Source organism: Aedes albopictus, chromosome 1 (genome assembly GCF_035046485.1).
Source record: "Aedes albopictus strain Foshan chromosome 1, AalbF5, whole genome shotgun sequence".
Taxonomy (NCBI): Eukaryota; Metazoa; Arthropoda; class Insecta; order Diptera; family Culicidae; genus Aedes; species Aedes albopictus.
The window spans coordinates 37427711-37454880 of record NC_085136.1 but is presented as its reverse complement, the minus strand read 5'-3'; the positions used below and the strand labels follow the sequence as shown (position 1 = coordinate 37454880).

The following is a 27170-nucleotide window of genomic DNA, read 5'->3' as shown; positions in this document are numbered from 1 at the left end:
AGTCGGCGCTCCATAATGCGAATTTTTAACTAGAACGTGAAATCTGTGCTGCTGTACGCCAGTGAAACTTGGTGTGTATCAGCGGAGAACACTCAACGACAGCAGATCTTCATCAATAGATGAATGCGGTATATAATTCGTGCATGGTGGCCTCACAGCTGGATCTCCAACGTGAAGCTCCACCGTCGATTTCATCAAAAGTCGATGGACAGAGATTCAAGAGCGAAAGGGAGGCGAGTCGGCCACTCTACGCAGGAGCGGAAACGAAATCTGCAAGCAAGCGTTAGATTGGATCCCAGCAGGGCATCACAGCAAAGACAGGCCCATTGGCTCATGGCAACGTAGCCTCAACAAGGAAATAAAGAAACTTTACAGATATTTGACCTGGCTACAAGTCAAGGCGATGCCGGGAAATCGCCCAGCATGGAGATCTTTCAATTCGGCCCTCTGAACTACCATGGGTGCTTAGGACTGAAAGTAAGTAGAATAAGACGCACGTATATGTGGACATTCCAAACAGAAACGGATTTCTTTCGTCGTTCTTTCGAATACAAAGTGCCAATTTTCTTATCCTCGGTTTTTGTACCAGTAACTAGTCTTCATTTTTTATTTATTAACGATTCTTATTTTACAATTACCCTGGCGATGGTTTGTTGGTAATTTGTTTGAAAAGCAGAACGAATTTTGTTGTAGTGTATGTTTTCGTTTTCCTATATCTTTAATTTACGCGATTAAGATAGTGTAGTAAGTTGATGTTCATTGTAGTTGGAAACACTCCACGGACGCAGCGACGAAAGCGATTGAGTGAGCGTTGTTCGGTGGCCTATTATCACAGTTCCTATCTCTCTCTTTACACGCAAACAACACCAGATGTAACAACCGGGGAGGCCTACTGCGACCGGCGGTTAAACAATAGGTTATTGTTCATCCCACCACACCGTCTCGAATGCGAAAGCCGCGAAACGTAATCCTCCCAAATTAAGCGTTCCGAGCGATTCGAGTGGTTGTGGGGGGTTTTCGCCAGGGCGTTGGACCTCTGTCGGTTGTTCGCTTTCCTGATGCACCGGCCACGTCCGTGGAGGTGACTGCTTTCTCGAAGTTGTAGTTGTTGTTATTAGAGATCCCTTTTCGATGTTCTGGATTGCCCAAATCCTTCCTCACTTCTCAGCAGTTTCGGTTTCGGTTCGAACGTCTAGAGCCTTGAAGCGTCTTCGCTTTACTTTTTTTGTCCTAACTTTTTCACGATTTTTAGTTGTTTGTTTTTCTTATGTTGATCTTCGGAGGTTCGCTTGGGAATACCCATGAAATAATTAACGGAATGCACAGCACGCTCGGATTAACGGCAAGGGGAACGACGAACGCGTTCGCTAATACTTCCTTCGCTTTTCCGGCATAATTTTTTCATGGCTAGTCTTCGACGGTCGTCGCAACAGGATCTAAGTTTGATATTCGATGGCAGGTCGGTATAATTGGTAATTCCTAATCAATCTCTCTCTATGCTTTTGCTTGCTTTGCTTCTTGCTTGAAAAGGCACCGCTCGCAATAATTATTATTGCAGAACGGCGCCCCCCACCTTTGCGACTTTTGCGAGCTTGATGGTGTTTGTGATGGTTCGCACCTCTCGGAGGAAAATTCTCTCGAAGTTGTTAGACAGCAACACACATTTCTCAAAGTTTTACTTTTACGGATTTTTTTTTATATTGATGTTACTTTAAAAAGATTTTTGTTTTTTTTTTTCTTATACGCTGTTTATTTTTAAAGAAGATGGTTGCTTAGAAAGCGAAGAGCAGCAGGAAGGCCATCATCAAACAGAACAGACCCATGGCTTCGGACAGGGCGAATCCCAGGATAGCGTACGAGAACAGCTGCTGCTTGAGCGATGGGTTTCTGGCGTAGCCGATGATGAGGGAACCGAATACTGTTCCGATACCGGCACCTGTGGGTATTTTCGGATTTTCGTGGGATAAAAGGGGGAAGAAATTGACGAAAGACAAGATTCGATTAGCGATGTTGGAAAATGAGTAACGATAGCAGGAAGAAATGGTTCTCTCTTGGATTCGTCGCGGTTGTAATTATGTGCATCATATTTCACAAATAAACCTATAGAATGAAAAGAGCAAGTAATGTGGAACGAGCTCACCCAATAAATTATCGGTCCTCTGCATCACCATTGGCGAAAAGGACTAAACAAACAAAGAAATCCTTGTTGAAATCCTCTAGTTCTTCCTCGGTATCCTTCTTAAGACTTTCTTCAGGGAATCCTTCAAAGATTTATTTAGGGAACCCTACAGGAATTTCTTCTAGGAATACTCCAGGAGTTTCTTTTAGAAATTCTTCAGGAGTTCCACCTGAAAACTCTTTGTAGCTTACTTCTGGAGTCATTCTGGACTTAATTCTGCAAATCTTTCAGAAGGCCTTTCTCGGTATCCTACAGAAATTACTTGTTAAAATCCTCCACGACTGTTTTTCTGGAAATCTAAGGTTTCTTTTGGGAATCCTTCAAAGACTTCATTTGTGTTCTTCAGGAATTCCTGCTTGGAATATTGCACAAGTTAATTTAAAAAAAAAATCAAGAACTATCATCTGAAAGTTATCAAGAAGTCAAGAATCTCTGGAACCTTTCTGGAGTTTATTCTGGAAATCTTGCAGGAGTTCTTTTTCGCTATCCTTTAGAAGTTAAACTCCTTAAAATCTTCTAAGAGTTCCATGTGCGAATCCTTCAGAAGTTTCTATAGAGAACCTTCCAGGAGTGCTTCCTCGGAATCCTTCAGGAGTTACATGTGGGAATCCATCAGAAATACCTTGGGAGTTCTCCCCCACATTCCCCTCGTAGACTTTTGTACATACACCGTTTTCGAAATTCGTATGGACCGTAGACTTTGGCAAGCACCTCCTCTAGAAGTCTACGTAGTATTTAGGCAGGCCCAGAAGTTTCAGAAGTTTATTTTGAAAACCCTCCCAGTTTTTTTTTTCAGGAAATTCCTGGATAATAACCTAGATCAAGGTCCTCTGATTTTCTAGAATAAAATCTCAGAGATTCTCAAAAATCCCTGAAGGGATCTACAAAGCAATACCTATAAGGCCACCCACAGAAGGAATTCTTGGAGAAATCCGTAGAGTTAGTTCTTGAAGTAATCATCAGGGGAAATTTCAGTTGGAATGCTCAGAAGCAGTTTCTGGAACAATTTCAAGCAGGAATCTCCAAATTGGATGAAGTTCGGATATCTCCAAATCGAATACCTTGAGGAATTCCCAGATGTAATTTCTGGACGAATTGCTAGAAGAATTTGTGGGAGCAATCTCTAGCAGGAAGTTCCGGGAAGAGTTTGAAATTTCAGGACGTATACTAAAATTGGAACAATACAGTGTTGACACATTGGCGCTCTTCATTCTTCCGTCGACAAGGAAGAACATGATACCTCAAATGGATTGTGTAATACCTGCACGTGCTTCCGCTCTGTTTTGTTATATCGATTTCGCCATAAGGGAAGAATTCACGAGGAGGTTGATCTCACGAGACACGAATTCGTCACGTTCGTTGAACTTGATCCTGTTTTTTGTCGGCAACTACCTAATCACAACGAACGTGTATGACTAGACTATTTTTGGGAGATGACCGGTCCGGTAGAAACCGGTAACGAACGCTGAGCTGAGATGAACCATTTCTTCCTTGCTGTTACTTAACGTCCTTAGACGAACGTAGTTCTATCTGATTAATGGATGAAGGGCGCCCTTTTGGGCGTGAAATGAAAACGCATGCCTTACCTCTTAAACTAATGAAAATAAACAAGCGTATTAATGGGGGAGTTCACTGTTAGGAGTGCTACGAATCATGCTTCTTCTGGGACTTGAGGGTAAGTGCAGGACAATTGACTGTTCTTTTCAAGAATGCGTTAGTTGTTGTTAGCGACCGGAATTGTCCGAACTTGGATGGTAGGTTGGTACTGGAGCGCTTGACTGGAGTTAGTTTGTTAGAAGGCAAACAGCATCAGGAAGGCAATCATCAGGCAGAAGAGGCCCATGGCTTCGGCCAGGGCGAAGCCCAGAATGGCGTAGGAAAACATCTGCTGTTTGAGCGATGGATTGCGGGCGTACCCGGTGATGAGCGCTGCGAAGACCGTACCAATACCGATACCTGTGTGAGCGGATGGGGGTGGATGTTGTGGGATAGGTGGAAATCCAGAACGGTGCGGTTGGTTGATTGGTTGGTTAGTGGGGGCTGGATGATGATTATGAGAGAGTGGTGTTGAAACGACACTTACCAGATCCAGCGACACCGACGGTGGCGGCACCAGCACCGATGAACTTCGCGGCCGAATCGATATCACGGCTGACCTGGGAAGTCTGGAATGACCGAACCTGTGGCAGCAGAGCAACTGGGGTGCTGTTCTGGGCGGCCAAGGTCTGGCTCTGGCTGATGACGGCGGAGCTCAATGGTCGGAGGTAGGCTTTGGTTCCATTGAGGACCTGTGGGCGAAGGGAGGGAAGAAGAAGATTATATGTTAGCTTTCATGGGTAAGTCGCATGTGTTCTAAATGTCCGGGTGAAAATTCCACGTTTAGGATGTTTGTAGATTTATGCAAAATGGTACAATCCAAGTGGCTTTAGTTCAAAAACCTTATTTTCGTAAATGGAGCTCTATCTAGGAAACCCTGTAAACCCGGTGTTTACTACTTTCAGTAAAAATGAAATGGCAAACTCGCATGTCATGCCTCGAGCATATATGCTTGTCAACAACGCAATTGTTGCAATACACGTCTCTGAACTAACCATCAGAGATCTATGTGCTGTCACTATTGATGTATCCGTTGGAACCTCAACTGGAAATACGTCTATTGTTCAGTTAATCAGATTTGTGCCCTCGAAATCGTGAATAGGTGCCAAACTCGACCATTTTGGGATTCTAACATGTCTCTTCTTAATGAAGCATGCCCTACGGATGCTTTCAAACAAGTCATCGCATAATACACTTCAAAAGGCCTTCCGCTAATTGTTGGCAGTCATGCTAATGCGCATCAGATCATTCGGGGTAGCTCAGACATTAATTTGAGAGGCTCTATTTTGATGGAATACTGAAGTGAATTATCGCATTACCTAACATTGACAACAGCCCACCCTTCATGGTATCTCCTAGAGAGGAAGTGTTGACCCATTGGCATGTGTCAGATAAAGAATCTTGTTTCGATCATCGCTACATGTTTTTTGGACATTTAAATCATGATTTAAATGTTACTTCGCAAACTTTGCGCTTCAGGAGTCCCAGATAAACCAACTGGAATCTCTTAACAGATTTGGATGCGGCCAACATAGATACTCACAATCCATTGTCACTCCAAGTGATTTCGTTGATATTACAACGTCTCCTTCATCATGGCAGCTTTTGAAGAAGCTTGCCCTCTGCGGCCTGTGAAGACCACAAGAGGAACCCCTCGGTGGAACTCTGATCTGGCGAAGCTCAGGAAACAATGTAGAAAGGGTTGGAACAGACGACGTTCTGCTGGATCGGAGGCTTTAAGGTCGGCTCGCAACCGCAAGGCCTACCAGAAAGCTCTTCGGTCTGCTGAACGATCCTGCTGGAAAAACCTTTGTACCAATGTTTCCAGTCTGAGTGAAGCCAGTCGAATGAACAAAATCCTTGCAAAATCTGAGGATTTTCAAGTAAACGAACTTCGTTTGCCAAATGGTTATTTAACTTCCTTTGATGAGGAAGTTTTGGAATGTTTATTCAGTACATACTTCCCCGGATGTGTGGATATTACATCTTCGGATGAACCTGATGTTTTTTTTCTTGTAGTTATGAATCTTTAGCTTCGGCTCGGAGTATCATAACTTTAGAATCGATTGAATGGGCACTAAATAGCTTTACTCCTTTCTTCTGGGGCAGATGGGATTTATCCTATTTTGCTTCAGAAGGGATTTGATCATTTTAAACATGTTTTGAAACAACTACTGGTTTGCAATTTTGCTACAGGGTATACTCCCAAATCCTGGCGGGATAATACTGTAAAGTTTATTCCGAAAGTGGATCGGGCGTCATATGAAGAAGCAAAGAGTTTCAGACCTATCAGTTTGACCTCTTTTTTTCTGAAATGGTTAGAACGCATTGTCGATCATCACATCCGTTTCGTACCTTTTAATTCCGCCCTATGTTGCTTATCCTTTGACGCGTATTTCGACTACCACTTGTAATCTTCCTCAGTGTCAGTTATCCACTCGAAGAGGGTATTCTGCTTAGAGGGTTCGAAAAGTCGGTACAAGATCACATCCGTGCTGTTCATCTGCCAATGTGCCTCTTCATGCGAACCAACATGCTTATCAATCAGGAAAGTCCGCTGTGACTCTTTTACACAAAGTTGTTTACGATATCGAGAAGGCGTTTGCTCAAAAGCAATCTTGCTTGGGTGCTTCTTAGATATCGAAAGTGCCTTTGACAACGTGCCTTTCGATGCCATCTTGAACAGAGTCGCACGGAGTCATGGTATATCTCCAATGATTTCCAATTGGATTTACCGAATGCTCAAAAACCGACATCTCTCCGCGACATTGCTTTAAGCGGCGATTAGAAAATTGAGTGTTTGTGGATGCCCCCAAGGGGGCAGTCTTATCACCACTTTTGTGGAATCTCATAGCAGATACGCTATTGAGGCAACTCAATAATAGCGGTTTTCCTACTTATGGTTTTGCCGATGACTTCCTAACATTGTTAGTCGGTATGTTCCGACCTGATGCAAAACGCTCTTCAGGTAGTTGAGGGTTGGTGTCGCCAATATGGCCTTTCGGTTAATCCGAGTAAAACATCTATTGTTCTTTTTACGGAAAGGCGAAACCGTAATGGCGTTCGACCTTTGCGTCTTTTTGATTCTGAAATCGATGTGACTGAACCGGTAAAGTACGTTGGAGTTATTCTTGATTCCAAGCTTTCCTGAACACCTCACATTGAGTTCAGAATCAAGAAAGTATTGGGCCATCTCCAAAGGACGTGCTTAATGGCGATGTCTGGAGCGTTCTCTTCAACTCCCACGGCAACGCTCAAAGTTCTCTTTGACGTTGCTCCACTACACATGCATCTCAAACAAGAAGCACTTTCTACGGGTACTCGATCTACTAGAGGAAACTCCTGTGAACCGCACATCAACACATACCTCGTTGTTTACACTTTTGGTGAATTGGGACAAAATTGTCCTTGCTCCAAGTGATCTTACAATTGATTGTAGGTAATTTCCCATATAGGATATTTTCCACGAAATTCCCTTCCCGGGAAGAGTGGACATCTGGATATCTGGAGAGAAATATTTCAGACGGCATCGTATGTTACACTGATGGCTCCCTTCTCGCAGGTCGAGCAGGTGCTGGTGTTTATTCTCGTGAGCTAAGGCTAGGCTGACCAGATTTGTCCCGTTTAAATACGGGACACAAATTGGAAACACAACAAAAAATATATGAGTGTCCAAAAACAGAAGTGGATGTTGTTGATAATGCTATTTTAGCTGTGAAGAACGAAAAATTTAGCCAAAAACATGAGCAATATACTAGTGGCGAGTATTTGAAAATTTAGTTGTCCCGTTAAATACGGGACGGATGGTCAGCCTAGCTAAGGCTGCATCAGTCTTACTCACTTGGTAGACACTGCACCGTCTTTCAGGCCGAAATCTTTGCTCTTATGTGCGGAGTGCAATCAGCACTTCAGCAGCACGTGATTTGCAAAGTAATATACTTCTGTTCAGATAGCGAGATTGCTATTAAAGCACTTGCTTCGGCCAACTCCAGGTCAAGGGGTTCATTCAAATATTACGTAACACTAACGGGGGAGGGAGGGGGTCTAGCGCTGTGTTACGCTTCATACAAAATTTCGAAATCTCTCATACAAAATTTGTTACGTGGGGGAGGGAGGGGGTCTAAAATTGCCAAATTTTGCGTTACGTAATATTTGAATGAACCCAAAGATAGTTATCGCTTGTCGAACTCAAATCGAGGAGCTGAATTCAGCAAACGCTGTTCACCTTGTATGGATACCTGACCATTCTTCCATCACATGAATTGATTGATGAGTTAGCTCGCACTGGAGCATCACATGACTTCATTGGCCCTGAGCCAGCTATTCCGGTATCCAAGTCTTGGGTAAAGCTTCAGATTGGCACCTGGGCTGCAACTCAGCACAAACAATACTGCTATAGTTTGGAGTCATATCGTCAAACAAAATTGTATTATACTGAGCCATCTGTAGGGGTGGCAAAGTATCTAACAAATCTGTCAAAGCAGAATTGCAGCATGCTGGTCAAAGCATTGACTGGCCACTGCCGACTCAGCTATCACATGGCGAATATTCAGCAAGCTGATTCATTTGTATGTGATAGCTGTGGATCCGATTGGAACCTCGTATCATTTGATATGTAACTGTCTAGTTTTTGCGCAACTGCATTTCCGAGTATTCTGGGAAAACACTTATTATTGAAACTGACTTCAGAAACTTGAATCTTCAGGACGTTCTGTTGTTCTTGACCCGCTGTGGTAAAGAGCTATAGGCTCTCTTTACGCTTTATGCGTTATTACAGTGCTCTTCTCAGGGCGCTGTTTGAACCCATTGTGGTACGCTTATGCGTTATTAGTGTCCTTTTCAGGACGCTATGTGAACCTATTGTGGTACGCTTTTGCATGTATGGCGATTCTATTCCCTTACCTGTCCTATCCTTTTTTCTTCCCTTCTCCGTCAGGTAAATGATGAATAGGATCGTGTTCATGGCGATGGCACAAATTTCCCAAATGGAGAAAACGTGCCTCTGGAGCCGACCTACTGATACCTGATAGCATACAACAAAACCATCAAGCACCCATTGAATCGATTCAGCAGTTACGATGCTCTGTGCCGAATTGAGAGACTCGTGACTACATGAAAATACATCTGGTTCACCCTAAAATATCAACACATCTTTGGAAAGTGTTAATATATATTGAATCAACTTTCCAAAACTGTTTCCTGAGCTTAGCCTAATTGTAATTCGACCAGGGGGTTCCTGCCGTGGTCCTCATAGACCGCAGAGGACAAGCTTCTTCGAAGGCTTCGAATGCACGATAAAGGACATGGTAATAACAACGGTATCATCACTTGGAAGTTCCAATGCAAGGTAAATACCCATGAAATTTAACCGCGACCGAATCAACGAAGTGCTCTCTGGTTAAAGCTTAGTTTCTTGTTGCCAAGTAGAGCGCTCAAGTAAAATTTCACCTTTTTCCTCAAGTAGATCCAGTGTAACGAACGCGAATCAATCAATTTGCATTTCAAACTCAAGTTGTCATTTTCCTTAAGTTATACAGCGCACCGCATGGCATATTGTTAGTTGCAATATGCGCATAGTTGATAATTCTCTGCTACCCAAGACAATTACGTCATAAACTAATCTTCTACGAAGGACCAAGAAAGAGACCCATAAATTGTAATGAAAATAGTGACGCACCGATAGTGGCGGCGATAACAAAGTAGAGATAATAAGAAAGGGACCCAAAAGATAATGAGTCAAATCAGGTAGAATGTATTGTACATTCATTCATATATATAAGGCTTAGCATTAGTAATAAAGTTAGTTCTAGACCACAGTTCTACAGTGTATGTTTTCTACATCCGAAAACCGTAAAGCTCCGGTGTCACATTTTGGTGAACTACCAGAGAGGAAAGTACTCGCGACGTTGTGTTGAAATTGTGCAGTGATACCGGCGCGCGGAGATCAACTAGAATAAGTGGAAAGGACTCCGACAATATAAAAAAGTTGTCGTAATAAATAGCTACAGTGATTGATTTTGTAACGTGGTTTACTGTCGCCAGGAGTGCAGTCTGAGTGTTGTGCATTGTCACAAAATTTAACTGTTACAAATCTTGAGCCAATAGTGGCAAACATTCGAAAGTTGTGAATAGATATTCACGAATCGTGTCTAAAATACCTTGTGTGTTGAATATTAAAACCCAGAGTGGTAATTCAAGTGAAACTAGGACATTGGACATTTTTGAAAATAGTGAAACTGCAGTGTGTGAATTAACAAAAAGGTTTGGAAATACCTTTAGAAGCTGTCATCAGAAGTGAACGCGCAGATCCGGCAAAAGGAAACAGAGAAGCAAAGTAGCAGCAAACAACCAGGTGAGAGTAAAGTGAACATTTGCGATGGCAAAATCAAAAGCTATGTTCCAATTCGTGGAAAATAAGAACGGAAACTGCCGTTTATGCAAGGAAGCTGACACCAAGGATAATATGGTGTCTTGTGACGATTGTGATAGGTGGTTCCACCTTAGTTGTGTGCACCTTAAGCATACGCCGTCACAAGAAGAGCGATTCCTTTGCGCCAAATGCGAATATCTGGAAATCGAACGAGCGACATTATTGGACGTAAAAGTGAAGTTTGATTTAGCGAACCAGCTAAATGAATCGCTGAAAATTCAACAAGATGTGGCAAACAGACGTCAGTCTGAAGGTTCTTTAAATGCGACGAGGCAAGCATTAATCAAGCTTCCAAAATTTAGTGGAGAGGCTCGTGAATGGCCGAAATTCAATAGCATTTTTAAGGACACATCTGCCGAAGGTAGATTTACCAATCTCGAAAATTTATCAAGATTGGAAGAAGCTCTGTATGGCCAAGCTGCCAAGAGCGTGTCAAATTTGATGATAGGGGCTGCTAATGTTCCTAGAATAATGCAACGGCTTGAAGAAATTTATGGGAGACCGGAGGCTATTTATCAGCAATTATTGAACGAGCTGATAAAAACATTGAATCAACCCAAACTCCATACTATCGATATTGCTAACGCATTGGACGATTTGGTTGTGACAATGGAAACATTGGCCAAGCCAGAATTCCTTCATGATTATCGGTTAATTACTGACATAGTATCAAAGCTACCATTTAGTATGCAGATAACATGGACAGAAGCGCTTCAAAGAAATGTCAGTCAGCCAACTCTCCATGATTTGAATAAGTGGCTGCAAACTCACGCAACGACATTACGGAGATTAGCACCACCTACAAGAAAGGAACAAAAGCCCAGAATCAATATTCATAACAATCCTTCAAAAATGCAGTGCAACATTTGTAAGCATGAGCATCAAACGTTCAAGTGCAACATATTGAAAAACCTCAATGTTGAGCAAAGGCAACAACGAATTCAACAATTGAAACTGTGTTTTTCTTGCCTGAACAAAGGACACGGTAGTAAGTTTTGCAGAAGCAAGCGAGAATGCAAAATAGACGGTTGCAAGGGAATGCACAATCGTTTATTGCATAAAGCAGCCGTCGAGAAACCCAAGGAAAATCAAAATCTGGAGAAGGACAAAACTAACAATAATCATCATGGAAGTCGAAAATCAACGGTATATTATCAAATAGTACCAGTAACGTTGCAGAATGGAAACCTCTCTTTGGAAACATTCGCTTTCCTTGATCCCGGCTCGTCATTAAGCCTTTTGGATCAATCGGTAGCGGATAAACTTGGGCTCCATGGACGGTCAGAACCACTGGAATTAACCTGGACGCAGAACGTTTCAAAGGAATCACCTAGCCGAAGAGTACAGCTGTGGATACGCGGACATGGAGGAAAAACTTATTCAATGAAGGATGTCAGGACCATCGAGGACATTGAACTTCCAACGCAAACATTGGATATTAAACACATGAAGAAGGAGTTCACTTATTTAGCTGATGTTCCAGTTCAGGGATACGTCAACGCCAAGCCCACGATTTTAATTGGTATGGAGCACGCTCATTTGTTGTTGACGACCGACAGAAGGATAAGTGACGAGAACTCGCCGATGGCAGCGCGTACCAAACTAGGATGGTTGATTTTCGGTAAGGTATATAGAGGTGAGCCTTCATATTCTTTTTGCATTAGAGAGCATGAAAGTACAGATTTAAGAGCAATTTTTGAAAATTATTGTTCTACTGAAAACTTTGGAGTCAACGTCGTTAATAAATTACCAAAATCAGCAGAAGTAGAAAGAGCTGAATCAATTATTAAAAATACAATTAAATATGAAAACGGACATTACTCAATAGGATTATTGTGGAAAACTGAAAGCATGAGTTTCCCTCCAAGTTTTAATAATGCTTTCAAACGTTTGGAAATATTGGAGAAGACATTAGCTAGGAAACCAGAGCTAAGAAAATGGGCAATTGAGTCATTTGAAGGATTTGTTAAAAAGGGTTATGCCCGTAAGCTTAGCCCACGTGAGCTACTACAGGAACATCCAAACACCTATTATTTGCCTCATTTTATTGTGACAAATAAAAACAAAGTCCCACCTAAATCAAGAATTGTTTTTGATGCAGCTGCAGCAGTAGAAGGAGTATCTTTTAACTCAGCACTGCTTTCCGGTCCTGACACAGTAAAATCTTTGTTCGGTGTTTTGCTAAGATTCAGAGAGTTCAAAATCGCTGTTACAGGGGATATACAAGAAATGTTTCAGCAAATAAAAATTGTTATGGAAGATCAGCCTGCACAAAGATACCTTTGGAGACAATGTGAGGCCGATAGGGATCCGAGCGTATATGTGATGGAATCAATGATTTTTGGATCAACGTGTTCTCCTGCTTGTGCTCAAGCAGTGAAAAATTATAATGCACAGCTTTTTAAGGATGATTTTCCAAAGGCTTCTGAGGCTTCTGAAAATAACTTTTATGTTGATGATTATTTGGATAGCTTTGATGAAATTAAAGAAGCATCTGAAGTTGTTCAGGGTGTTATAAATATTCAACAGTATGCTGGATTTCATCTAAGAAATTTTATTACAAATTCGCAACAGCTTGCCAACGTTATTCCTTCAGAAAGACTTCATGTTTCAGAAATAAAATGGTTCGAGAATAAAGAAATACCAACTGATAAAGTATTGGGTATCTATTGGAATACAACAACTGATTTGATCGAATTTCAATTAAAACTTGATCGATTGGAATTCACAAGGTTGATTACAAAGAGAGAAACTCTCTCGTTTGTAATGAGTATTTACGATCCCTTAGGGTTAATTTCGAACTTCACAATTCATGGTAGAATTCTTTTACAAAAATGGCATAAAGAATCTTCTGATTGGGATAGCCAGTTACCAGATAGTTTATCAAATTTTTGGAACTCTTGGATAGATATGCTTAAACTTGTCACCCATTTTAAGATTCCAAGATGTATGACCTTGAAAAATGCATTGTTTTATGAGTTGCATATGTTCGGAGATGCTTCGGAAAATGCTTTTGCTGCCGTTGTGTATCTGAGAAGTGTTACTGCAAATGGCACTGATGTGAATATAGTATCAGCAAAGGCAAGAGTTTCACCGAATAAAATGTTATCCATACCACGTTTAGAGTTGCAAGCAGCAATATTAGGGATAAGATTGTTGAATACCGTAAAGAAAGAATTAAGAATTTCGATTTCAAAATGCGTCATGTGGTCAGACAGTCAAACTGTCCTAGCCTGGATTAATAGTCAGCATAGGCGGTATAAGCAATTCGTAGCTCATCGAGTTGCTGAAATCTTAGAAACAACTTCAATGGATCAATGGAGATATATAAAATCATCATTAAACCCTGCTGATGAAGGTACAAAAATTAAAAAGGGAGCATCATTATGGCTCAATGGACCATCGTTTTTAAGAAAATCAGAAAGTTATTGGCCAAACTGGACAGTAAGTATGGAAACTGATGAAGAGCTGAGAAACTATGTAAACATTCATCAAAGAATACATCCTTACTCTTTTATTCAGGACGATTAAGCGAACTCTAATAATAAAAAAGTTTACCGATTGGATTAAAAATAAAACAGATTTTGATCGTAGCACTAATTATGATGATGTAAAATGGGTTGAAAACGCGATATTCAAAAAAGCTCAATGGGATTGTTTCGCAGAGGAAGTAACATTACTGAAAGAAGGTAAAGAAATTGAAAAATCCAGCAACTTACGAAAATTGAGTCCAATGCTTGATAATCATGGAATACTCAGAGCAAGAGGAAGATTGGAACACGCAAGAAGCATACCCGAATCAGCAAGAAAGCCAATTATATTACCATATGAACATAATATTTCTTTTTTAATTGTAAAGACATATCATGAACGGTATTTGCATCAGAATGACAATGTCGTGATTGCAGCTATTCTTCAAAAGTTTTGGATTATTAAACAAAGGTCACTTTTGAAAAAGGTCAAGAAATATTGCCAAGAATGCATTATTGCTAACGCAAAACCAGTACCACCCATGATGGCACCCTCACCAGATTTAATCCCGAATCAAGATGATCATGAAGAAATGTGCAATCTACGTTCGAATAAAACCATAAGAACAAAAAATCCTAGTAACTTCATATCGTTTATGTTGCTTGTATACATGTTTACATTAATCTTTGGTTTCGAAACTAGAGGATTGATAGCATTTGATTGTGCCAACCCAGAGGTAAACATGACAAGTTACTCGCTTCTTGATGTAGCTTCTTGTATTCCTCAGAAAAGTAATTTGAGTTCAACAGAAATAACAATACAGGTTTTACAAAGGAATGTAAAAAGTTTAACTAAAGTTCTTCAATGTAAGGTAATAATTCGAAGGTCCATAAGACATTGTGGAGCATTTTCGCATACTTCAGATTATCAGTATGGATATTCTTACATCGTCAAAGAGTTCAATTCAGAAGAATGTACAAAGGTACACGCTTTAGGAATTGTATCGCTGACTCATTAACTAATTTTTTGTCGCATAAAAACATTAGAAGGGAGACGGTAAACAAAATGGAAAATAATAGATGTTCAGAAGAGAATCAACAACCAAACAATGAAACAGAAGAAACAAAAATGAACCTGTATAGAGGAAATGTGTATCCAAAATTCAACACAAATGTCTAGTCCTAAGTAAAAAGACAATATTAATATCATTTCATATAATAAGTAATAAATCGCTTATCGACAATTATTATTGTAAATCTAGTAGATTTACGGGGTCCGGAATGTAACGAACGCGAATCAATCAATTTGCATTTCAAACTCAAGTTGTCATTTTCCTTAAGTTATACAGCGCACCGCATGGCATATTGTTAGTTGCAATATGCGCATAGTTGATAATTCTCTGCTACCCAAGACAATTACGTCATAAACTAATCTTCTACGAAGGACCAAGAAAGAGACCCATAAATTGTAATGAAAATAGTGACGCACCGATAGTGGCGGCGATAACAAAGTAGAGATAATAAGAAAGGGACCCAAAAGATAATGAGTCAAATCAGGTAGAATGTATTGTACATTCATTCATATATATAAGGCTTAGCATTAGTAATAAAGTTAGTTCTAGACCACAGTTCTACAGTGTATGTTTTCTACATCCGAAAACCGTAAAGCTCCGGTGTCACATCCAGTATGGGGAGAAACGTCACTTTTCCTTACGGAATAATAGCGCGGACTATTTTTCCGCAAGGAAAAGTGACAGCTCCATTTGATTCGCACGGGAGGCGTTACGAGTGTTACACTTTTTTCCTTAAGCGCACACGTTTATTCTGCGTGTCGTACGACACGCGACGACAATTCTCACCTCGTTGTCACGCGACTCTTGTCACTCGATTCTGATTGTCGTCTCGAGTGAGGTGAGAGCTTCATTTTCGATGTGAGAGAAGAAATGAACCAAAACAACTACGATGTTCATCTGCCAAACTGTCAACGCGGTGATGTTTAGCGAAAGCGCTTGAAATATGGCGTATTCAATTATTAATATTTTTAAAATTGTATTTCGATCTTGTTTTTTTCGAAGTAAAATAGGAAATTTCTAGAATAAGCCACGTATTTCATATGTTTTCATCGTGTTTTATTGCTTAGGTGGTAATTTATTACGGTACACCGACATTTGCCTCGTTATTTACATGACGCAACTATAATTTCGTTTGGCCCTTATTTGAGTTCACAAAATTAGTCTTGTTTTGCTGTATCCCGCGGGACTTCTATGAAGGAAAATTGTTTCAAACTGCTGATATTTTTGATAGTGACCGGGAAAGAACCGTAAAAATTATTAGAGCCGTTTCTCCCAATTGTTGCTGAATAAATAATTCTTCCAGGTAAGTCGGCTGCATGGAGTGAGAAACATTTTATTCATAATAAAATCAAAATTGCAGATCTAGAGCGCGCATCGTTTGTGAATCGTTTGCCATCACAAGCTAATCCCTGGGAAAACAACTGCCGCGTCAAAACGGAAAAAGTGCTGGCGAAAACACGAGCGGATCAAAGTACATCCGTGGCCGTGGTTCTAATTACTTGACCGCATCCGTTATCAAGTCACGATAGACAAATTTAGCACTGCAGAGGATCCTGGTGAACAAATCTCGTGATGAAAATGCCGGACGCGGCAGATAAGGCTGTTGAAGATGGTCAGTAACGCGGCGGATTGGTGTCAACCGTGTTAATTCAAATGATCAGCTGCCAGCATCCGGCAAACGAGCTGAATGGTGTTTTCGAAGACAGTGCGAAACCTGCGGACGTTTCTGGTAGCGGAATGAACGAATGTGGCCAATGATTTGTATACATGAACATGTCCCTCCTTGGCTTCGCGAGGTGCGTGTCGTTTTACACCTTAGTGAAGAAATCTGTGCCCATTTTCCGGTTTCGATCTAGGGTGACAATGGGTATTATCGGCAGGTTTGTTCTTTTCGTCATGGGGGTTTTTTGTCAGCCAATTTCCTGAAACTTGGCCATATAATTCAGCTTAGTTGTGAAGGATGTGAGACCAACGCTGAGTTCAATAGGTTTCAAAAAACCCCCAAAGACGAAGAGAACAAAACGGCCGATAATAGGTAATTTCCCCTACTTGTTTTTGATTTTGGCAGGTTGAGTATACCACCATCGCGTCGCGTACCATGAAAAAAGTACGCTTGTTGTACACAGCGTGAGCGTGGTGCCGCTGATGGTGGTCGAAAACGGGACTGCTGTATAGAGAAGAAAGCGTACCTAAACGACTGTGTTGAAGATATCTCAGCTGTTTTTAAAGCAATTTTAAATGAATAAAACAAAATATGCATTGCAATTTATTTTCAATTTATCACTATCATTAATTCTGACTACGCAATTATTCTTATATGTGAAAATCCACCTGGAAAGTAGGAAATACGTGGATTTTTGTGTACTAGTGTGTACTAAATAACTGGAAAGTCCTCAGAGAATCTCCAGGAGGATAACACAAGTTTTGCGAAGCCGAAATATCTCAATAAAAGACAAAAAAAAGTTAAACTTTTGCGGCTTTTACTGGTTTATTTTCGTCTTTTCCGTCGTCACCTATACTGCCCCCACTCGCATAACAGTCCCATCTTTGCTGGGATTCCTATTCATATGTGACAGTTTTGCGAGTGGGGGCAGTATAAGAAGGGTATAAATACCACTTGGAGAACCTGCTTTCGGTCGAAAAATCCGAAGTGACCTACTTATCTACTTAGAAATGTCGCAACTCAATTTGAATTAGTGCATATTGTAGTTCTTAATTAGCTTAATAATGCGCAATAGAAAAACTAGATTCAAATTTACTTCGCAGCTGCAACTTCGAATGTGCTTCAAGCGACGACTTCGATTTGGTGGTGCGACGATAATATTTGGTTACAGAGATACCATTCGAAGAGTATTTCAGAGTAGTACAATTTAGTTATTTAGAATTTCTGGTGGATCATTGAAGACATGCGTCGAAGTTTCTGGAAAATATCTGACGACCCTCTTAGCGAAACCCCCAAAGTATTTTTTGTCTGATCTCTTTTGATCTTTCTATAAGACGTATGTTCAATATGTAGAAACATATTGAACAGAATTCTAGGAGTAATCTGTTTCGAACAGAATATCAAGAATAATCTTATGTAATATATTAGAATGAACTCTCTTATGATTCCTTCTGGGACTCCTCCAGGGATTCCCAAAAAAATGCTTAAGAGTGATTTATTTAACAAAAATGTTTGCTAAGTCCTTTTGAAGCTTCTGCAGGAATTCCCTCGGATTTTTTTTTCAGAAATTGCCTTCAGGAATTCCTCCAAAATTTCTCCGGGAAGTCCCAAAACCAGTTCCAAAAAGAATTTCTCCGAGAACTCTGTCAAGAATTTCTCCAAATATTCTTCCAGTAGTTCCGCTGGGAATTCTTCCAGGAGTTTCTCCGGGATTAAGTAATTTATCTGAACATTCCTGGACAGAATTCTTGGAGGAACTCCTGGAAGGATGCCCGGAGATATTCCTGGAAGAATTTTCGGAGAAACTCCTGCAAGAATTCGAAGAGAAACCCTTAGAAGAATTCTTAGAGGAATTCTTTGAAGAAATCTTGCAGGAACTCATGGATAATCTCTACAGGAACCTCTGTAAAAGTTCCCGAACAAACTTCTGCGGAATTTTTCGGAGCTACTCCTGGAAGAATTCCCAGTGGGATTCCTGGAAGAATTATTGGAGGAACTCCTGGAAGAACTTCTGGATGAACTCATGCAGAAATCCGTGGAGAAAGTCTTTGTAGAATTCTTGGAGAAATTCCTGGAGAATTCCTGAAGTCACTCCTGGAAGAATTCTTGGAGAAACTCGTGGAAGAATTCCCCGGAGATATTCCTGAAAGAATTCCCGAGAAAACTCCTGCAGAAATCACCCGAGGAAATCCTGGAAGAATTCCCAGAGGAAGTCCTGTAAGAATTCTTGGAGGAACTCCTGGAAGAAGGTCTGAAAGAAATCCAGGAGATATTCCTGAAAGAATTCCCGAGAAAACTCCTGCAGAAATCAGCAGAGTAAAGCCTGGAAGAATTTTCCCTAGAATACCTGGAAGAATTCCCGCAGAAACTTCTGGAGGAATTCCTGGAGAGATTCCCGCTGGAACTCCTACCTAGAGGAATTCCAGAAAAAAAAACTTAGAGGAACATCTGCAGAGATTGAGCATAAGCATGAGCATGAGATGACCGTACAATTCGTAGTTGCTACTCCGTTACTGACCAGAACGGTCAACATTGCACAGGGAACCAAATGGATGGGTCCTGGGTGTAGCTTTCCATCCTCAATCTGCAATTTTTAAGGTTCAAAACTTTATATTGTCAGTACCGGCGCCGGCCACGTCCCTACGGTCATCGGGGAAGGGAAGGAATGTTGGTGTGACATCCGTTGCTACTAGAGACCGTGTGTACCTCCGCATCCCCACGGTTGTCACAGGAAGGAAGTTTGTTAGTGGGAAGGGAAGGGATAGAAAGTTACATAGATCTGGATTCACATTGGTAAGTGATGTGAGCTATGCAACCCTTGATATGATTTAGTCTTCCGCCAGCCGGCTGTCGGAAGAATACAATAATTTTATTGTATGTTTGTGTATTAAATTTAATTATATACCGGGTATGAATATTTTTTAAACCACGCTTATGTCGGATCAACTCGTAATAACGCACGTTTTAAGCTTATCGTTTCTCAGTCAGAAAATAAACTGTATGCAATTCCGTTAAGTGTTACTGAAAATGCTGAAAAACCGAAACCCGCGCCGTAGCTTTACGAGAAAACTGGACAACCAAACAACTAGAATCGTTGCTTTTGAGTTTCATCTATGTTCTTGTATTATTTTTTAGTTTTTTCGCGTTCCCGTGTTAATAAGATTGCGGATAATAAAACCGTTGTACATATTTATTATCCGCGAATGTTCGCAACGCGTAATATAAGTTGAAGGTGTGATGAACAGAAATACATTATCGTAAATTTTCGAAAAAGAAATCTAAATTATGGAACTCGGCACGAATAAATCGAGATTGCCCGAGGAACTTCATTAAGAATTCCCAGAGAAACTATTTGTGGAATTTCCGGAGTAATTCCCGGATGATTTTTTTTTTTTTTTGGTTTTTATTAATGTGTATTTTAACTTAAATGATTCCCGGATGAGCTCCTAAAAGAATTCTCAAAGAAACTCCTGCAAGAATCTCCACAGGAACTCCTGGAAAATTTCCCGGAGGAGCTCCTGCAAGAATTCTTGGAGGAACTCCTGGAAGAATTCTTGGAGGAACTCCTGGAAGAATTCTTGGAGGAACTCCTGGAAGAATTCTTAGAGGAACTCCTGGAAGAATTCTTGGAGGAAGCTCTGAAAAAAATCCTGGAGATATTCCTGAAAGAATTCCCGAGGCAACTCCTGCATAAATCACCAGAGAAAATCCTGGAAAAATTATCGGAGCAACACCCGGAAGAATTACCGCAGGAACCCCTGCAGAAATCTCCTGAAAAAAAAACCCTGAAAGCATTCCTGGAAAAACTCTTGGGAGAATTCCCGATAGAACTCCTGCAAGAATTCCTAAAGTTATTCATGGAAGAATTCCCGAGGAAACTTCTGCAGACATCCCCGAAGGAATTCCTGGAAAAAAATATTGGAGGAACTCCTGCAGAATACCTAGAAGAATTCCCGGATAAATTCTCTTAGGAGCTCCTGGAGGAATTCCCGGAGGAACTCCTGGTGGAATTCCTAGAGGAATTCCCGGAGCAACTCCTTGAGAAGCTCCTGGAAAAAAAAACTCCTGCAAAAATCTCCGGAGGAACTCGTCAAAAATTTCCCGGAGGATCTCCTGCAAGAATTTTTTGGAGGAACTCCTGGAAAAATTCCCGGAGAAACTTATGGTGGTATTCCCGGGCGAACTCCTGGGGAAATTTCCGGAGGAAATTCTGATAGAATTCTCGGAGAATCTCCTGCATAAATTACCGGAGAAACTCCTGAAAGACTTCTTGGTGTTACTCCTGGAAGAATTCCCGAAGGAACTCCAGGAAAAATTCTTGGGGAAACTTCTGGAAGGATTCTAAGAGATATTTTTGGAAGAATTTCCGAGGAAACTCCTGCAGAAATCCCCGGATGAACTTCTAGAAGAATTACCGGAAGAACACCTTGAGATTTCCTCGACAAACTCACAGTAACCACAGTCCCTGTTGGAATTCACAAAGAAGAGGGAGAAAAGACCAGAAAAATGCCTGAAGAAATTTAGGGAGACATACTTAAACAATCATCACAAACGATTATCTTGGGAATTCTAAAGAAATCCGTGAATAAACTTTCGAATAAACCCCAGGATGGATCTCCAGTGGAGCTCAAAGTGTCTTTGAAGTATGATTCGATGAATCTCTGCAGTAATTCATGACAGAATATCTGGAAGAATTTCCTACAGAATCCTGGGAGTTTAAAAAAGAGTTATTTGGGAATTTCCCCAAAATACTATCTATTCTAAAAAACGAAATTTTCGCAGAAATCGTTGAAGACATATATGAAGCAATCTCTTGAGGAATTCCAGGTGGAATCCTTGAAAAAAATCATTAAAATACGCTAGGAAATGCCAGAAGAAATCTCTGCAGAAGTTTCTGAATGAATCCCGGGTGGAATACCTGAAAAACCTCAAACGAATTCCTGGAGAAATAATCGAGGAAAAGTCTGAAAAAAAATCCTTCCGCGAAAAAAAAAATGGATTCGAGTTTTTGAAGTTCTCTTAAGAATTCTTAAAGGAATCTTCGGTCAGTAAATTAAAAAAAAATGGATGACGATGACGCTAAGTTGCTTCTCATTCAACTTAAATAACCACAGTTTGTATATGTACTTCATTTCATGTTGAAGTTGTTATGATAGAGTATCCAATATTAGAAGAAAATGTATTAAAGGTTTTTTTTTAATACCGCGTCAGACAAAAATGTTTAAATTTAAACGAACCCATAAATAAGGAAAGAAAGATAAATTTCTGGAATAAATTGTGGAATATAAGTAAGGTAATTGTACCAGTCATAGTGGTTCCCTATTTGGCATAGTGGTAATTTAGAATGCATTCAAGCTTTGACCTATTATGAAAGTTTTAATAGCAAGAATGGTCGAATCTTGGCATTAACCCTTCAGGACGTGCGACGTTGTAAAAAGCACAACACCACCAAAACACCTCGGTCGTCGTATTCGACGCGAGCGCGGTGCAGTTTTAGGTTCAAATAGGCGCGCGTCCTGAAAGGTTAAAACTCTTGAATGATACAAAAATTGGAATGGAATTATCTCAAATAACCATTATTGCCAAATACGGAACCACTATGACTCTCAGCCTAGTAAGAAAAATACATAGGTAGTATCCTTAAAGGTTTATTTTGAATCATCATGCGCTTTTCAAGTAGGTATTACACAGAAAGCTAAACTTAAGATTACAGTTCTATGAGCGATATGTTTTTCATTCCAGTTTCAATTATTTGTATAAATACTCTTCGTCAGTTGGACCTCAAGTTTTCACAAACGACTGACTCTCCTAGTGCACTCAAGTCCACGATTCCACAAGCAGGCTCAATTTTCTCAACTCTCCTTCCGACCATGTCTTGCGGCCACCCATTCCCCTGCGATCCCGAATAATTCATCAGACAAATGCCTTCCGTTTGCTTATTGGCACGATCGGCAACATCTCCGTTTGGGGTGGCACCGTATGATCCTGGCACTGAACCTGTATCCGTTTCAGTTCCTGTCGGAAACTCTTCGGCGCAGAACGGGCGTGCTTCTCTCGGTCACCTCCTCTAGGAAAACGGTAGCTCGCACCACGATGCTGAGTTAACTTTTACTATTCCGGTGTTGTTCGTTGAGCGATTGCTTTAGAACCTAGGGTATCTTCCGAATTTTCGCTGTTAACTGGGCCTGCACGAGGTATTGATTTCAAACAATAGTCAGGGGATGCTTCCGGGAAAAATCTTCCTGGTTCCTCAATGTTGACGAATTTTCTTTCGCGATGTAGGAATTAGCAGGGGCTGCATGGAGTTCAACTGGTACCCACTGCATGCACCCGCCGGCAGTCGGTTGGACGATGTGCCTTTCCATCTAAAAAACACATGAAATAACTTTATTATCGAAAAAATAACTAGATTTAGCTAAATTTACAAAAATACTTACCGACCACGTCCATTAATTTGCGTTTAACTTGTTTCGACTGTGCTCTCGCCACCTGCTGAGGTCACGACAAATCTCACATCAAAACATCACTTGGATGCGACAACTGTCGATCTGAAGCGACTGTGAGAATGCGGTGAGAGTTCATCGGTGTTCACCCACACCGACTCTTGTCACCGCATCCGCCTACGGGAATCGGGTGACACATGCGACACGACTTTTGTCACGTCACACGCCGAGCAGAATAAGCCTGGCAGTTTCGAGTTCAAAAGGAATTTCTCAAGAAACTTCTTGAGCGATTCCTGGCAGAAACTTTCTACGGTGACTGCCATTTGAATTGTCATTGCTTCGCAACTGCGTACTGCGATGAAAGAAAAACCGGTTTCTTGAGCAATTCAGGCAAGGAATTTCCCATGCATCAAGATAGGCTGAGAAATTCCTTCTGATCTACAAACAGCGCTTTACTTGCCATCTGCGAACTGCACAAGTAATTTTGAAGCGGAATCATTACTTGACCATTACTTGTCCTATCTTTTTGCACAGTACGTACGCAGTGGAAACTAGCCATAACAAGGGGATTCTTTGCTGGATTGAGTTCAGTTTTTGACGCGGAAGTACCAATATGCTGAATTTTACGTGTGCGATGTACAAAATGATTCCGTTCACAGATCTGGGCGTAGCAAAGCGTTCAAAATGTGCAAAAGTGATCGGACACTGATCACTTTTGCACATTTAGAACGCCTTGACACGCCCAGATCTGTGAACGAAAACAATGTGTACTCCGTATTCGTAAATTTCAGCATTTTGGTATGTTGTTTCGTGTCAAAAAATGAGCTCAATCCACCATAGCAAACCATAGTTACAGCATCTCAAACTTGGCCATTTTGTATGAAAATCGACGTTTGTCCGATCAATTATGCATCACAGTGTAGATGTAATGATGGTCAGCAATAGATTCCTAATCCGACGTATGCCGATTACTCAATTCGTGACCAATTCTGTTCGAGAAGAGCGTCATATCTAATGCTTCTTCTCTAGCAAAGACCAAAAAAGTTGGACAATTGCCAATGTTGAGTAATCCAAGGTTTGTACTACTTGAAGTACTCCATCAAACTAGAGCTTCTCAAGTTAAGTTTTCGTTGGACAACCTCTTTGTTCGACACCTGGTGAGGTCCTTTACGATCAGGAAATATGCTCTCAAGGCTGATAGAGCATGGCATTTAATAGCTGAGTCGATATCCTCTTCTTGGACCTTGAAAATCAAAGACTGGAACACGAAAACTCCCAACCCAACAGCTTGTACCGAATCCGCAGCAGGTCTTCAAAGTTGCCCAAGAAATTTAGGTAGTCCTCTTTCATAGATATCTGGAGTTGAAATTTGGATGGGATGCTGGAAGTATTGGTCACTAAATATGAGCCTCTGAAAATTTGAGCTTATTTGATGCACGGATACATTTCGTAGCTTGAAAGGATGTTGTCTTCAGCAAAGTTATTCAACGGAACAAGAACTTCCGGATAGTTTCCCTGATGCCAAGCTAGATTTCCCGAAACCAGTGGGATTACATTTAGCTCACATGGACAAGTTGCATAACACTAGTTGCGGAGAAAAAATCACCAACATCTCTTGAACTGGAACTCTCGCTGTAGGATTACACATCATCCGGAACCAAGAATTTCTTGAATCGGCTTCTCCGGGATTCGGTCTCCGAGGTAACACAGCCTTGAGAAAAACCGAGCTGTCAAATCTTGACGGCTGAGCACCAATTATGTAACGCGAAAATTTTTCACTCACTGAACTGAGAAACCGTTCCAACTTCATTTTTCACTATCGTTATGTAACCAATCGCAGCAGGCTTCTAACTTGGGGGAATTTTCACACCGGAATCTGGATTGCTTGGATTGGCCGGCGGTCACTTACCAGGTTGCGGGCGACTGGGGCAATACGAGCAGCTGACGAGACGAACATTTTGAAGCTGTTTTTTGTATCGGTATTGACGATCTGGTACCTCCGAAGGATCTGTATCGATTGAGAAATGAGAAACGGATTAGATTTTCCTGTGACTGCGAATCGGTGGGCGGCTTCTCCCGATGGTTCCCCGAACGACGCTTGAGCTCGGCTAGGTCAGCGCTGCAAGTGAACTGAGTTGTATCGAAGAGCGAAGGGGCGCGTCCGAGTGTCTCATCCAAGTAACCCGGCTACCATCCGAGCGAAGACGATTCAGCTTCTTCTGCAAAGGGCGTTACGTAACGAATACGTAACCCGGTTTGTCGTCACTGCTCCCCGAATGCAAATCGTCTCATCTCCAATGTCCTTCGGTCCAGTTCCTGAATCCTTCCTCTATTCGCGCACTATCATCTTCCACCGGCAATAATTGCACCGCAAAAATCCGTCCCGGTCGGAACTCGCATCGATCCGCACAGTCGTTGCATAAGATGGCTGCCCCGTCATTTTTCCTCTCCACTGGATGAAGTGTCTGTGGTTCGCCGTCTCCATCAATTGCACAATTCACTTGCCGCAACAGCCTTACTGCCAGCGTCGTCCGTGCACCCGGAAAAACAACACTAATTTGCGCAATCCGGCGAATTTTCATGGAAAAATTTTCAGCACAAATTGATGTAACTTTTCCACCGAGAGAAATCTTCACCACCAAAGAAGAGAGCCGGGCGGGAGCTACTCACTTTACAATGCGGTCGGACAACTTATCGAAGAACAGTGAACGTCGATGGAAAATTGCGGCACCTTCGAGGCTCCGGTTCGAGCGCGTGGTGGTGGTGTGTGTGCGCGCGACCGTGTATGGATAGGGCGGCTGGGGTGGCGATACGCACACTATCGCCCGTGCGTACCGGAAGTTGTCTGTGGCAGTTTGTTGGTAGTGTCGCGAGAGGGCCGTCGCCGGTGTTTTGTTTACAAAGTTTGTCGCGGTGAAAAGCGAGGGAAATTCGCGGAAAAGCGATGCGAAGCCGCGTTTGGTAGGTAATTTAAACCGTGGAGTTTAGTGCAATCACGAGTGAAAAGTGAAAATCGTTTCAAATAAGGTGAAATTGTGCTACAAAGTTTCAAACTTCCAAAAGATGGCGGTAATTTTCTCCAGCCATCAAGGCATTTTCCTGCGGGAGGTGGTCGAAAATGCAGTGACAACCGGTCGATTTGACCTGGTTTGACAGATATTGCGCAAGGTGAGTAAAGAAATTGCCTTCAGGGTGGGAATGAGAGCTGGGTCGGTCGGTAAAGTAGAGCACACTGTGACTAAATGGATGAAAGTGGCTTAAATTGCGTGTTGCGTAATCGCTTTTTGAATTTTATTGTTCGTGCAGTTGAAAATCGGAATTTTTGACACGCGAAAATCGATTTTTCTCCTAAACCGTGTGTCGGACGTACGTCGAGCACAGTGCGCTGGATAGAGGGCCAAGTCCGCTGTCCAGCTCACTACGTCCGACGTTAGGTTTCACGTATGGATTTTGAGAAAATTCGATTGTCGGGTGTGGGGAATCTTCGGGTTTCAACCGCGACGACAATATGATTTTTGTGAAATAAGACCGGAAATCAACTCAAGCATAATTTTTCAAATCGACGTATCTAACTTTTTCACTGATCTGAGTAAATTCATGGTCAATGTTGACGACCATTTCACTAAAATAGTTTTTTATAAAAAGACTTTTCATAAGTTTTTTTGTGCTTAACATCACCAGGGATATAGCACTCACTAGGTAAGAAACAAAACCTACTCATTCCATATCATTTTCACAATGAATTTTGATAAAAATACACATACACCGGGTTGGTTAGAGATACGTCATGCCAGATACGTCGCTTTTGTATGGTGCCAGTTTGGTGTATCTGTTACTTTTGATTTTTGCTAGATACGTCGTTTGGTTTTCTCATATATCAAAACGGTGTCTATCAGTAAAGTTGTAAACATCAAAATAGTTAGATACGTCGTTTCGAATAATATGCTTAGTCAAGGTGAAACGGGACGCCGTGTTATTTTTCCTATCTTGCCTCTCTTTCTAACAATTTGCCTCGCGATTTTGAAGATGGTAATCTCGAGTTCTATTGCACTGAAGCTGCTGAAAACCAATCAGCATATGCACTGCAAGTGAGCATACACAATGATAGGTTTTTGTTGCAAAATATGAAGTAGAATCTGAGATTACCATCTTAGTAGCCACAGAGCAATGGCGGGTATTTCCTCGACCGTCCCGTCCGCCCTTAAACATATTAAGCAATGAATCATCAAACAGTGATCTGCCCAAATTCTGCAAAGTGACGTAAGCGACATCAGATGTGGATTTTTCAATTTGCTTTATGAATCATGCATGCAGCA

General features: G+C 41.3%; 1 protein-coding gene and 2 long non-coding RNA genes across 6 annotated transcripts; 1 reads left to right on the top strand and 2 right to left on the bottom strand.

The window, feature by feature from the left end:
* Positions 1 to 562: 562 nt before the first annotated feature.
* LOC109416816 (ATP synthase lipid-binding protein, mitochondrial) lies at positions 563 to 25649 on the bottom strand. 4 transcript variants are annotated; one of them, XR_009995995.1, is made up of 5 exons: positions 25374 to 25451; positions 24764 to 24862; positions 4263 to 4467; positions 3766 to 4135; positions 1749 to 1936 (listed from the first exon to the last, which is right to left on the bottom strand). XR_009995995.1 is itself a non-coding variant. In XM_029856803.2 (4 exons), exons 2-4 carry the CDS (start codon positions 24809 to 24811, stop codon positions 1773 to 1775), a joined length of 417 nt encoding a protein of 138 aa, XP_029712663.1. In that variant the 5' UTR covers positions 24812 to 24862; positions 25525 to 25649; the 3' UTR covers positions 563 to 1772. The 4 variants fall into 4 exon arrangements, 3 of the variants coding, with proteins under 3 accessions (XP_029712663.1, XP_062700356.1, XP_062700355.1); XM_029856803.2 differs by lacking the exons at positions 3766 to 4135; positions 25374 to 25451 and adding an exon at positions 25525 to 25649 and having other exon boundaries at positions 563 to 1936; XM_062844372.1 differs by lacking the exons at positions 3766 to 4135; positions 25374 to 25451 and adding an exon at positions 25494 to 25512 and having other exon boundaries at positions 563 to 1936.
* On the top strand, positions 4476 to 19439 carry LOC134284883 (uncharacterized). The gene is made up of 2 exons (XR_009995996.1): positions 4476 to 16051; positions 16109 to 19439. It is a non-coding gene; the product is annotated as an uncharacterized LOC134284883 (long non-coding RNA).
* Positions 22044 to 24757, bottom strand: LOC109399550 (uncharacterized). Its single transcript, XR_002127560.3, has 2 exons — positions 22849 to 24757; positions 22044 to 22776 (listed from the first exon to the last, which is right to left on the bottom strand). It is a non-coding gene; the product is annotated as an uncharacterized LOC109399550 (long non-coding RNA).
* Positions 25650 to 27170: the final 1521 nt, after the last annotated feature.